This window comes from Dictyostelium purpureum, assembly GCF_000190715.1.
Source record: "Dictyostelium purpureum unplaced genomic scaffold DICPUscaffold_98, whole genome shotgun sequence".
NCBI classification, from domain to species: Eukaryota; Evosea; class Eumycetozoa; order Dictyosteliales; family Dictyosteliaceae; genus Dictyostelium; species Dictyostelium purpureum.
Window position 1 is genome coordinate 69450 of NW_003519435.1, and position 12993 is coordinate 82442.

Sequence of the window (12993 nt, forward strand, 5' to 3'; positions counted from 1 at the left end):
TATAGGTATAAAATATATACCAAAACACAATAAAACACTAATGGCTTAAGGAATGTAAAACATATTTGCTTTTATAAAAAAATACAAAAATCGAATAATTAAATAAAATAAAACTTTTATGAAATTGTTTATGTTTTATAAAATTCGAAATTTAAAAAGTTATTTTATATTTTTATTTAATTTATAAAATTATTATTTTAATTTCTTTTTTTAGTTATATTATTGTTGTTGATAAAGGTCCTATTCATAACATCCTTTATAAACAGGGCATAAAATTACTGGATTGAACTAAAAAACCAAAACCTAATAAAATTTTTTTTTTTTTTTTATTAATATATTTATTAAAAATTATAATGATAATGTAAATTATTATAATAACTTTAATAAAAGTTTCCTCCAAATATATTAAAATCTATAATTCATCTTTGAAAAATTATAAATTTTTTTTTTTAATAATAGTGAAGTTCCCTAATTGGATTTACTTTTTCCTTTTAAAGAAATCTTCTGTTTAATTTTTTTTAAAAAAATTTTAACAACCACTATGAATTGTGTGCCACACCCCATTAATTTTTTATAATGATTAAAAAAAAAAATTTTTAATTTAAAATTTTTAATAAAAACTTTTTATTTCAATTTTATTTTTTTTTTTTAATTTTTAAATTTCATTCCTTAAAGAAATTTTTTTATTTTTTTCCTATATTAATTTATCTGCATACAAATAATAATTTACATTTATTTATTTATTATAACAATCAACACAATAATAATATTTTATAATATCAATAGCTTTTTATATTAATTAGATAATTTTTAGCAATAATCAAATAATAATTTGTAAATCACCTTCCACATCACCATTATTTAATAATAATAATTTAATATAAAATGATTGGTTTTATAGTATTACTTCTTTGTATTGTCCTCGGTTTTTTATCCGGTTTTTTACCAGGTTATATTTCATATTTATTTTCAACCAATAATAACCATAGAAATAACACCGGGATCGATTATTTGTACAGATACAACACCTACGTTTACCCACAACAAACTACACCAATTTTTTATACTGCTCCAGTAAATAGAACACAACCACAACAAAATCAACAACACCAACAACAACAACAACAACAACAACAACAACAACAACAACAACAACAACAACAACACCAACACCAACACCAACAAACCTCTCAACACCAACAACAAAATCCATTTTCAAGGGCTCAATATTACCATTTCCCATCAAATAACCAAATTTACTCACATTATTCTACTTCTGATTTAATTATGACAACCGGTCCAAATCAACAACACCCACAACCATCAAATGTTCCACCAGTTTTCAATAATAGAGGTGCCCCAAAACCAACTCGTAGTACCCCAATGAAGAAGAGACCATTGGAGTCTGATGATCAAAATTATATTGGTCACAATATGCGCCCCCTCAAAAAACATAGATTTGAAGACGAGGAGGAAGAAAAAAGGGTAGAAGCAGAAAAAGCTCGTGTGGAAATGGAAAAGAAAGAAATGGAGAGAATGGAAAGAGAGCGTTTAGAAAGAGAACGTGCAGAAAGAGAGCGTTTAGAAAAAGAGAGATTAGAAAGATTAGAAGAAGAAAGATTAGAAGAGGAACGTTTAGAAGAAATAAGACTAGGAAAAGAAAGAGCAAGAAAGGAACTTTTGGAAATAGAACTAGAACTAAAACAATTACAAGAAGAAGAGCAAGAACAAGAACAAGAACAAGAACAAGAAAATATCGTATGCTCTATATGTTATGATGAAATAGAGGACTCTAAAATGGCAACAATAAATTGTGGCCACAAATTTTGCTATAAATGCATTATTAAATCTTCTAAAATTAAAAAAGAATGCCCATTGTGTAGACAATCAATCCGTACCATTAAAGTAAGTAATTCATACATTCATATTTATACTTAATTAAAACATATATTAATTTATTTCTTTATTTAATTGTAGATAAGATGTCTAGAATTTAATATCGATTATCCTGGCTATGAATCCGATGATAGATACAATGATGACTCCTTTCTTTCAGGTCACCTATATTATAATAGACGTAATAATTACAGTACCTTTTGAAATTGATAGCAATTAAATTAATAGTTTAAGCACTTTATTCATTGTTTCATTAAATGAAATAGGTGAAGAGCTAAATATTAATTAAATCGTTTAATTCAAAGTTTCATTTTATGAATCGATGGCGATTAAATTAATAGTTTACATACTTTATTCAATGTTTCATTAAATGAAATAGGTAAAGAGTTAAATATTAGTTACATTGTTTCAAGAAATTATTACAGTTTTCTAAATCATCCAAAGTTTATAAAATTAGCCACGTCTACATCAAAATAATAAATATGGCATTATATGGTTCAGTTCTACAGAAAATGCAAGAAAAAGTTCAAACTAATACTAAATGTTCCAGTCCAACATAGCAGCTAATAATTCAACCAGGTAACTATAATAAAGATATTTACTTGATAATTATAATATTTGAATATAAAAGAAACTAACATTTAACTTTATAACTTTTTTAATTTAATTCAAATTCTATATTTTTCAAAATCAATAAGTTTTCAGTTTAAAGTTTCTAATCTAACATTAGGGTTTTTTTGATCCAATATTCAACAAAGTGCACGAAAATCTTCAGGGTAACCATAACCAAAAATCAGAGCCACGCATCTTAAAGTTCAAAACATTTTATTTCACCGCCACCGCCACATTCCAGCAGTATAAACACCTTTTACAACCACCACATCAACAATCGCACCAAAATTCATAAACCAGCAGTATAAACACTTTTTATCACGGTTTTAAATTTTTTAATTTTTAAATAAAAAAATTAGTATTTTTTAAATTTTTTTATTCCACACAAAAAATACCTCTGCCCCATTCCACTTTTCAACCATTTATGAATAGTAATAGAGGAGGCTCTTCAATTGTTGTAGATATTGATTGAGTTTATGCAAATCAATTTATTGCTCATATAATTATTAGAAAAAAACATCAATCAAAATAGGAAATGAATGGAAATAAAGATTTATTAAAATCTGCCTAACTGCCATTATCAATTGGTTCAAATAAAAGTTGTAAATAAATATATATTAACAATAATATAAATAAATAGTCAATAACAAAGATAATAATAATTAAGCACAAAAGTATGTTATAAATAAATATTAGAATTATGAATACACACATCATAATTTGTTTGGTTTCCACCATTTTTAAATTTTTTTTAACCCTTTTTTTCTATTTTTTTTTAATCATTTTATACAAAAATTATTGAATATTTAAAAAATTAAAATAAAATTTTTTTTTTTTTAAATTAAAATTTTAATTTTTTTTAATTTTTATTTTTTCATTTTTTTTTTTAATAAATAAAACAATGATTACAGAGAATTATGGTAATGAAGCGCAAAGTGGAAATAATGAAGATCTTTTAAAATGGATTGATAAAAAGAGAAAAAAGACACGATAAAATGCACCCTCAAAACTTTTATCGATATAATCCACCAAATTTCAAAATACTTGCAAATAAGTATCCCTCGTTTTATAAATTGTAAATATTTTAATATTAATATTAGTAAATAGCATAATAATGATACCAACAGCAATTTATAATTTTGTTTAGTATAGTTAATAAAGCTGAAAAGATTTATAATATAGATTGGAAAGATCCAAATGCAACAAGAGAATTTACCAGAGTTTTATTAGACCATGATTTTGGTTTAAATAATTTGATCTAAGTGTTATAGTTGGACATAAATAGTCTTCTGGTAACTCGATCTTTAAAGATTGGTTAAACGAAAAACTAAATAATTTAGGTATTGATGTAAATAATGTAGTTAAAGGTATTGATATGTATGTATATTTTTATTACTTTTTAAATAAAGTGCAGTTTACCAACATTGTTTTAATTAGCGGAACAGGTGCATCATCTATATTTCCATTACTAGGTGTTAAATTATTTAAAAATTGGAGTTTTTTAGGATTGGATATCGATGATAGCTCTTTAAAATTTGCAAAAAAGAATATAGAATTAAATTCATTAGAGTCCAAAATATCATTATTTAAAAATGAAAACAAAGAAAAGATATTATTCAACTATTTTCAAGCAAACCAAGATGAAGAAAAAAATGAAGAGGTTTTTGATTTTTGTTTATGCAATCCACCATTTTTCAACGATTTAAGCGAAACTAATATAAACCCAAAATCGACATGCACAGGATCAGCAAATGAATTGGTTACAGAGGGTGGAGAGTTTATTTATTAAAAAGATAATTGAGGAAAGCATTGTTTTAAAATCAAAAATCAAATTCTACAGCTCAATGGTTGGTAGGAAATGTAATTTAAAACCACTATTGGATTTACTAAAGAAAAATTTTGGATTACCCAATTCAAAATTTTTACAGCAGAATTATCTCAAGGAAATACACATAGATGGGTTATGGGTTGGATAGTAGATGATAGTTTTCAGCCATCATGTATAAATAATAATAAAAAATTAAAAATTAATAATAGTAATGATAGTAATTACAATAAGAATAGTGATTTTTTAACAAGATTAGAAAGAAGGAAATTTTATAGAGAAGGTTTAATGAAAGAGTTTAATAACGACAGTAGTAATAATAAAGAAGAAATAATTAATAGTTTAAATAACCATTTTAATAAAAATAAAATAATAATAAATGATAATAGTCGTGAAACTGATACCACAGGAAAAGACGAAAAGATTATAGAATGCAAATCTTTTTTAAACAATTTGGTCAACCAAAATTTAGATGAAGAAATAGAGTTTTCCTTTAGAACAGAAATAAAATACAGTCAAAATAAAGTACAATCAATTCTATTAAAGCCTATAGAGCCACCCGAAGATGGGAATAAACAAATAATAACTCAAATTTATTTTATATCAAAAAATTATTTCAATCAATTTTAGATAATATTAAATAAATTTTTTAACCAAATATTTTTGTGTACCACTTTTTTTTTATTTATAAGTAATTTTATTTTTTGCATATAAATGAAAAAAATGTGGTTCGGGGTGTATATCTATTTAAAGTTATAAATTCATATACTGGATTTTTCAAGACCTATCAGATGATATATTAAATCAAACATTCAAGACTCTTGATATGGTTGATTAAATATATTCATCTGAAAGGTCTTGAAAGATTCAGTGTATGAATTTATAGCAGTTTTGGAATCCAAGTTTTTTTATTATTATTATTATTGCTATTAGCATTATTATTGGTGTTATTGTTCTCTGTATCATTTTTTTTTCTTTTTTTACTATCCATGATGTGCGGGTAAAAATATTAATAAAAAATTTAAAAAAAAAAAAAAAAAAAAAAAATAAATTATTTTTAAATTAATTTTTAAATAAAAAAAAACTTAATTATGACACCCACACAAAAAATAAAAAAAAAATAAAAAAAAAATCAAATTAAAAAAAATCAAATTTTATTGGTGGTGGTTGTAAAGAGTATTTTATTGGTGGATGAGTTTGTAACTGGTGATGAATTTGGTGCAGTATTATTTTATGGTGAGGAAGCGGCAGTTTTGTTTTCTGATGTTGGCATTGCGACATTAAAAATAGCTTGTGAGGTGGAACTGGTTTAGCTGATGGTTTAACGGTTGCTGTTTAAATTGTATAGAGGGGACAGATGATGAAATTGTAAATGAGTATTATTAGTTTTTTTTCTGTCTTGTGAATACTTATTATTAGTTTTTTTTCTGTCTCTCCATCTCTTGAAAGATTTCATCAATAATCATAAAAATATTCGATTTATTTATATAGAGTTTGAGAGAATATTGCACTGATTTGGTGCTCTTGTTTTTCCTCAAATCCTTTGCACTATCAAGAATAACATATAGTAAACACCCAATACCAGATACTTTATCGAAAAAGATTAAAATTTTATAAAAAAACATAATACACAAAATTAAAATATGGAAATAAGTTGCAACTCTAAAAAAACAATTGTTTTTTTTCTATATTTTATGAATATTCTGTCCTATTTGTTTTTAAAAAAAATTTAAAAAAAAAATAAAAAATTATTATAAAATTTTTTTTTTTGGACTATAATTAATTACCACAAAATTACTTAATTAAATTAAAGATACCATATTTAAACATTTTATTTAAAGTTAATAACATTAATATTTTGTAATAGTTTAATAATAATATAACAAAAATTTAAATTATGAAAATATCATATAAATTAAATGGTGACTACAATTTATAACAATCATCTTAAAGATGCTAAAATCTATTTAAAAATAATATTTCATCGAAGGGACTATAGTTTAGTTGGATATAACGACCGGCTACGAACCGGTAGGTCTCAGGTTCGACCCCTGATGGTCTCGTATATTTTTTGACGAACTTTTTATCTTCCCGGTGATTTTGATTGTAATTCGAAACCCAGTGTAATGTAGATGGAGCTACTTTAGTTATAGATAAATAATAAATATAAATAATTCTAAAATCAAATAAATATACAATTATTTGTTTGTGAAAACTAAAACAGAAAACTGAAAACTAAAAAATAAAATTTTATTTTTTAAATTTTTCAATTTTTTTATTTTTTTATTTTTAATTTTTTAATTTTAAATAATAAATTATTTAAAATAAAGGAAAATATAAATATATTATTTAGTTGAGATATAATTATAACTGTAATATTCATTTAATTCTAAAATGTATATGAATACATTACATGATACGAAAAAACCATATTGGAGTTATAGCTTAAAAATCCAAAACTGGTTTAGTTTAGTATTGAATTGGTGAGGTTGATAACTTTGTTTGGGTTTGATTTGTTAGAATCAACTGGGTGTACCTTTTTTGGTGAATTTTAATCTATAGCAATCATAAAAGCAAGTGTGTGGGGTTGTATATATATTTTTTTTTATTTTTTTTATATTTTTTATATTTTTTTAATTATTTAAATGAAATTTATAATAAATTTTTTTTTTTAATTAAAAAAAAAATGAAAAAATTAAAGATATGATTGCTATATATTAAAAAGTACCAAAAAATACTCAGTTTGATTCTGATCTTTAATATTTTCAAAAGGAAATAATTATGCTTTTATTATTATTATATTAAAGAAATTATAACAATAGTTTTTTTTTTTTATTTCATATTTTAAATTATGATTGCTTTAGACTAAAAATTTCAAAAGGAAATTATTATACTTTTTTTATTATTTTTATATTAAAAAAATTATAACAAAATTTTTTTTTTTTTTTTATTTCATATTTTAAATAAATTTTAAAACTCAATATAAATATTTTTCATTAAATTCAAGCTAGCAATTCAAAGTCATTTGTATACAGTAAAGCTTAAATTTGTAGCCTCCTTTTTGTGTTCAGCCAAAACCAATCAGCTAAGCTTATTATATTTTTTTTAAAGCTCAATATAAAGATTTTTTGAATTTATATTTCATTAAATTCAAGCTAGCAATCAAAAGTCATTTATAAACAGTCACGCTTAAATTTGTAGCCTCCTTCTTATTTATTTTTCATTAAATTCAAGCTAGCAACCAAAAGTCATTTGTATACAGTCAAACTTAAATTTGTAGCCTCCTTCTCTTGTACAGCCAAAGCCAATCAGCTTAGTTTTTTCGTATCCAGATCAGCCAAGCCAATCAACTTATTATATTTTTATTTGTTTTTTTAATCATTTTATTATATTTTTTTATTTTTTTGTAAATAAATTTATATATATATTTATTTTTTATATTATATTATTCCCATTTGCACATACTTTACCCTTCTTGTTTTATAGGTAAATTAAAAAATGGGTTATTTTTTTTCAAAAAAGGTTATTATCTCTTATATAACATACATTATAAAAAAAATATATAAATATTAATTATAGCTTAAAGTATAGATCTTAGTAATAATATAGTAAATTATAGATAATAAAAATAAAATAGAAACAATAGACAATGAGTTTTTTCATTTGATAAATATCAGACATTGTTCTGGCCAAGCAACTATGGTATCATCGAATGGTTTTAGATAAAGAAAAAATTAGTGGTTCCTATCCGGCAGCTTCCCAAAAAACCTAAACAACTTACTTGACACAAGTTCTAGATTTCAGTAAATCCGTTATGTTGTAAGGTACTAAGATAAAATAATTAAATAAAATAAAATTTATATGAAATGTTTATGTTTTTGTAAAATTCAAAAACTAAAAAGTTTTTATTATTTTTTATTTTTTTAATTTTTTTTATAATGTATAAAAATTTATTTTTTTAAAAAATTCTTTTTTAATAAACTATTATAATTGTTGATTATTATTAAGTAATGATCCTTGTTCACTACAATGTCCAATTATATAGTTGTGCGTCAATACCCAGATTTCATTATTTTAATAAATGCTGCCTTTATTTTATTTTTATTTAAAATTTTTTTAATTAACCAATTAAATAAAAATAAAGATAAATTTTTTTTTTGGAATAATTTTTTTTTTTTTTGAGGAATATGTACCATAGGAAAATTTATCTGGAATCCTATTGGTCTCTTTTCCAAGTTTATAAGAAAATTTGCCAAACTAACCGATTGTAAAAAACCTAATAGAGGATTCAGATAAATTTTCTTTAACAGAAACTATTCTTTCCTCATTTCTTGGCCAAGTGCACGTCTTCTATGCAAATCTTTTGAGCAAAAAGAACATTCATCAGTGAAAAAAATTAACTTCCAATCGACGGTATAGGCGAAAATCATGATACCTAAGAAAATTTTCATTGGTAAATTTGTTTATCTATTTACGATTGCTAGTTCGTACATGTATCAGCACGAAGTTGTTGAAGATGGGACAAAAAATCTCACTCTCTTCACTTCCTCAGATTCACAAGAGTTTTCAAAAGTTATGAAGCCTGTTCCAAAATTTTCAACAGAGCTTCTAAACCATCTTAGTGAAATCCATGATGAAGGCGAAAATAAAGAACCACTTGTTTTTAACAAACCGCTCTCTTACGAAATTGAAGATGGTATTCTTTCATTACATTTTTTTAATAGTGAAGCACAGTATTTGTCTTGGCTGTTTATTTGTTCCCTAAGTTTATTATTTTCGAGGGCAATGACTTTGGTGCTACAACAGTATTTTTCAATTATTTCTTGTCTAACCTGAAGATACTTATTGAAATTGCTTTCCAGATTTTCTGTTTTTTCCTGATAGGCAGCAATATCATTTTTTGCGAAATTGTTTTCAGAGATTAACAATTGGTTATATGCGTAAAGATCAACGCAATCATTATATAACTTTTTGTTGTAATTTTCAAGATTTGTTATACGTTGTTGATGCATGCTAATTTGTTGTTTTGCAATTTCATTAATGTTCATATTATTTTTGAGTATTTCGTTTTCTTTTTTCATTTCTTCAAAAGTACTTTCTGCTATTTTGAGATTATTTTCATACAATTTGACTTTTGTTTCATATTCATTTTTAAATGTGGAATACTGTTGTTCATATTGTTTTGTTAATTCATCTTTTTTGAAATTAATAAATATTTTTTCATGATTAAATAATGCAATTATAACTTACATTTTTATAAATTGGTTTTCGAAAACTATATCTCACATTTTATTCCTTTTATGCGAACACCCTCTTGATAAATTAAAAATTTTCATTGCTTCGCTTAATTTACCACCATTTTAGATAGATTGAAGTGCTGCACACAACCTCCTTTGGTAATTTTCCTCCAAATGCTCTTTGGATCTTTTTAATTTTTTGCTTATGTTTATTGACTAAATATTCTATTATATCTTCTCTATCATTACAATAACTTGCTATTAAAATATTCATAATATTTTCAAATAGGTTAACATTATTTCTATTGTACATTGATGGAACTAATAAGACTTCATATTTTATTTTTGAGTATATTTCATCTTTATGTTTTTTGATTAAATATTCTATTATATCTTCTCTATCATTACAATAACTTGCTATTAAAATATTCATAATATTTCAAATAGTTTAACATTATTTCTATTGTACATTGATGGATCTATTAATACTTCATATTTTATTTTTGAGTATATTTCATCTTTATGTTTTTTGATTAAATATTCTATTATATCTTCTCTTTCATTACAATAACTTGCTATTAAAATATTCATAATATTTTCTTTTTTGACTTTAATGTTTGTAATTTTATTATGCGCATTTTTCCCACACAAAAAATAAAATGTGAAATAATTTTATTATTTTTTAAATTTTTTATTTTCTTTCAAAAATTTAAAAAAAAAAGTGTTAAAAAAAAAAATTATTTTGTTTTTTTTTTGATATATTAAAATAAAAATAATAATAATTATTATTAAAAGAATAAAAATAATATAAAAAGAAGATTATAAATAAAATTAAATCAAAAAGAAAAACCAAAAAAAAAAAAATAAAAAAAAAAAAAGAAAAATTTAAAATTAAGATTTTTTTTAAATCATCAACCATTTTTTAAAAAAAAAAAAAACCCATTTAATATTTGAAAAAATAAAAAAATTAAAAAAAAAAAAAAATTATTTTCAAAAAAACAATCAAAATAATATCTTTTTGTGAAATACAAATGGAGATAAAAAAAAAATGTTGTGATTTCGAATCTTGAACAAAAAAGCCCAATTTACAATACAAATTGTGTTGGGGTTTGTTATGCTTTTGATATTATAATAAATTTTTTTAAAAACTCAATTTTTTTTTTATTTTTTTTTTTATTTTTTTTTTTATTTTTTTTTTTATTTTAATTTCTTTTTTTTTAAATTTTTTTAATTTGATATTAAATAAATCATTTTAACCCTTAAAGTTTCATAAAAAATTCAAATTTATTTTAAAATTTTATTGTCACACAAATATGAATAATACAGTTAACTTTGATAGTTAATATTACAATTGATGAAAATAAAAAAGAAAGATGTCCTTGTTATATGTGCAGTAATGGGTATAAACTATTAAAGAAATTTATATTTTATCTCGATGTCATAAAGTGCTCCATGAATTTTGCAATGTTGCGTTCCATAATCCAAAACTCAAAGTTGTTCAAGCTTAATTAATCAAAGAATATAAATAATAAATCAATTAACTATAAAATTTTAAATAAACTTTAAAATAAATATATTTTTATAATATATTTATTTATTTTAACTCAAAATCATATTATTTTTTATTTGTAATCATGAAAAAACTCTTTGCCAAAATATTGTTTTTTTTTATAAAAATTTTTTTTTCTCGACACTATAAGGGTTAAACATAAAATGTCAAATTGTTAACAATAATCTTAATATTAGATATTCAAATATTTGGACCTGTATGTTTTGATAAAGTTAGGATCAATGATGAATTCCCAAATTTGATTGGAAGCTATGCAATGGTTTAAAGCAAAAAAAAATTTTTAGGTGGGGAAGCTTCAAATACATTTGTAAGTATCAAACTTTATATATAAATCAATAATAATAAATTTGGAAATTTTTAATTAGTTGGTTAATAGAAAATAATGAAAATAAAGAATCATTTGGATTAATAGCAGAGCCGATAAAGAAAGATTCTAATGTTGAAATTATATTAAGTTTTTTAGAACTAAATAATGAATTTTTATGGAATTCAGTAGGTGCAGATATTTATGTATGTTTTAAAGAGAAAGAAAGAACCATGTTTGTAATTGTATTTGTTGAAGCTGATCAACTAATGTATAATATTAAAAGCTCAACTAATTATCTCAATAATAGCCACAAACAAAACAAAACAAATATACAACAGCTAAACCTAAATCAAGGGAATCTGCAGCAATAATTAACTCACTTAAAAAATCAGAAAATGAACAGGTAAATACTGATGCAAACATAGGAGCAAAATACAACAAAGAAATTTACCAAGAAAGAACCAGCAATAAAGAAATTCACATGGAGCCACTATCAACTTGGCATGTAGCAGTTAACAAAATGATCATAGATAAACTCAGCAATGATATCACGGAAAAACAAATTACTGTGATAGTAGAAAAGATCAACGAAGGAAAAGCACCTATTTCTCTAGTCTGTTTAGGAGTTTTGAATAAAAGAAATATATTTTTTTAAAATAACAAGATCTAGTTATTTTTTTAATCTCGACGAGGACATGATTTATCATTATTTCATCATTATTTCATCATTATTTCATCATTATTTCATCATTATTTCATCATTATGTGATATAACAACAATTCTAAAATCAATTCAAATTTATTATAATAATCACAAACATATATCACATTTATTAGAAAAAGACAAACATATATTATTTTATAATTATCAACAAATTTAGACACATTTTTAATTTAAATAGTCACACATCTATTATTTTATAATAATCAAATGTAAACACATTTTTAAAATTAAATATTTTTTTTAAATTAATTTTATTTTTTTAAAAATAATATTTTTCAGTATAAATTAGAGGTTGAAAATTATCTTTATCGTTATCCTTTTTTGTATCACTTGGAAGATTTAAAAAAAAAGAATAAAAGTGAATAAAAAAAAAAAAAAAAAAAATAAAAAAAGGATAATAATTCATAAAATTATAAAATATTTTCAATTTTATTTTAACAATTTTTTTTTTTTTTTCACAAAAACTTTACTTTCAATGGTAGAATCTTTTATGGGTAATATTAGAAGGTTTAAGAAATTATTTTATATTAACTAGAATGAAAAAAAAAAAAAAAAAAAACTTTGCTTTTAAAAAAAAAAAAGAAAGAAAAACGAAGGATTAAAAAGCATTGTAAAACCTAGTGTTGATGCATTCTAGTTATTTTTTGGGTCTATTTATAGAGCTAATTTAGAAAATGTGTAGAATAATATGTTTTTTTTAAAAAAAATAAAAGTAAAAAAAAAATTCTACCTTTTTTTTTTGATTTGGATTTGTTGAGGTTTTAGTTTAACTAAAATAAATACCATTTTAAAAATAAATATAATTATGAATACGTATATATA

General features: G+C 22.4%; 4 protein-coding genes across 4 annotated transcripts; 2 read left to right on the forward strand and 2 right to left on the reverse strand.

The window, feature by feature from the left end:
- Positions 1-885: 885 nt before the first annotated feature.
- DICPUDRAFT_78255 (uncharacterized protein) lies at positions 886-2100 on the forward strand (the record flags this gene model as incomplete). Its single annotated transcript, XM_003287347.1, has 2 exons — positions 886-1905; positions 1978-2100. The coding sequence occupies 2 exons, from the start codon at positions 886-888 to the stop codon at positions 2098-2100; spliced, it is 1143 nt and encodes a 380-aa protein (XP_003287395.1).
- Positions 2101-3503: 1403 nt separating this feature from the next.
- On the forward strand, positions 3504-4963 carry DICPUDRAFT_78256 (uncharacterized protein; the record flags this gene model as incomplete). The annotated part of the gene is made up of 5 exons (XM_003287348.1): positions 3504-3583; positions 3656-3728; positions 3794-3885; positions 3946-4277; positions 4401-4963. 5 exons carry the CDS (start codon positions 3504-3506, stop codon positions 4961-4963), a joined length of 1140 nt encoding a protein of 379 aa, XP_003287396.1.
- Positions 4964-7177: 2214 nt separating this feature from the next.
- Positions 7178-9381, reverse strand: DICPUDRAFT_151509 (uncharacterized protein; the record flags this gene model as incomplete). The annotated part of the gene is made up of 3 exons (XM_003287359.1): positions 7178-7198; positions 8869-8989; positions 9017-9381. The coding sequence occupies 3 exons, from the start codon at positions 9379-9381 to the stop codon at positions 7178-7180; spliced, it is 507 nt and encodes a 168-aa protein (XP_003287407.1).
- A 301-nt stretch (positions 9382-9682) lies between these two features.
- On the reverse strand, positions 9683-10003 carry DICPUDRAFT_78258 (uncharacterized protein; the record flags this gene model as incomplete). Its single annotated transcript, XM_003287360.1, has 1 exon — positions 9683-10003. One exon carries the CDS (start codon positions 10001-10003, stop codon positions 9683-9685), a length of 321 nt encoding a protein of 106 aa, XP_003287408.1.
- Positions 10004-12993: the final 2990 nt, after the last annotated feature.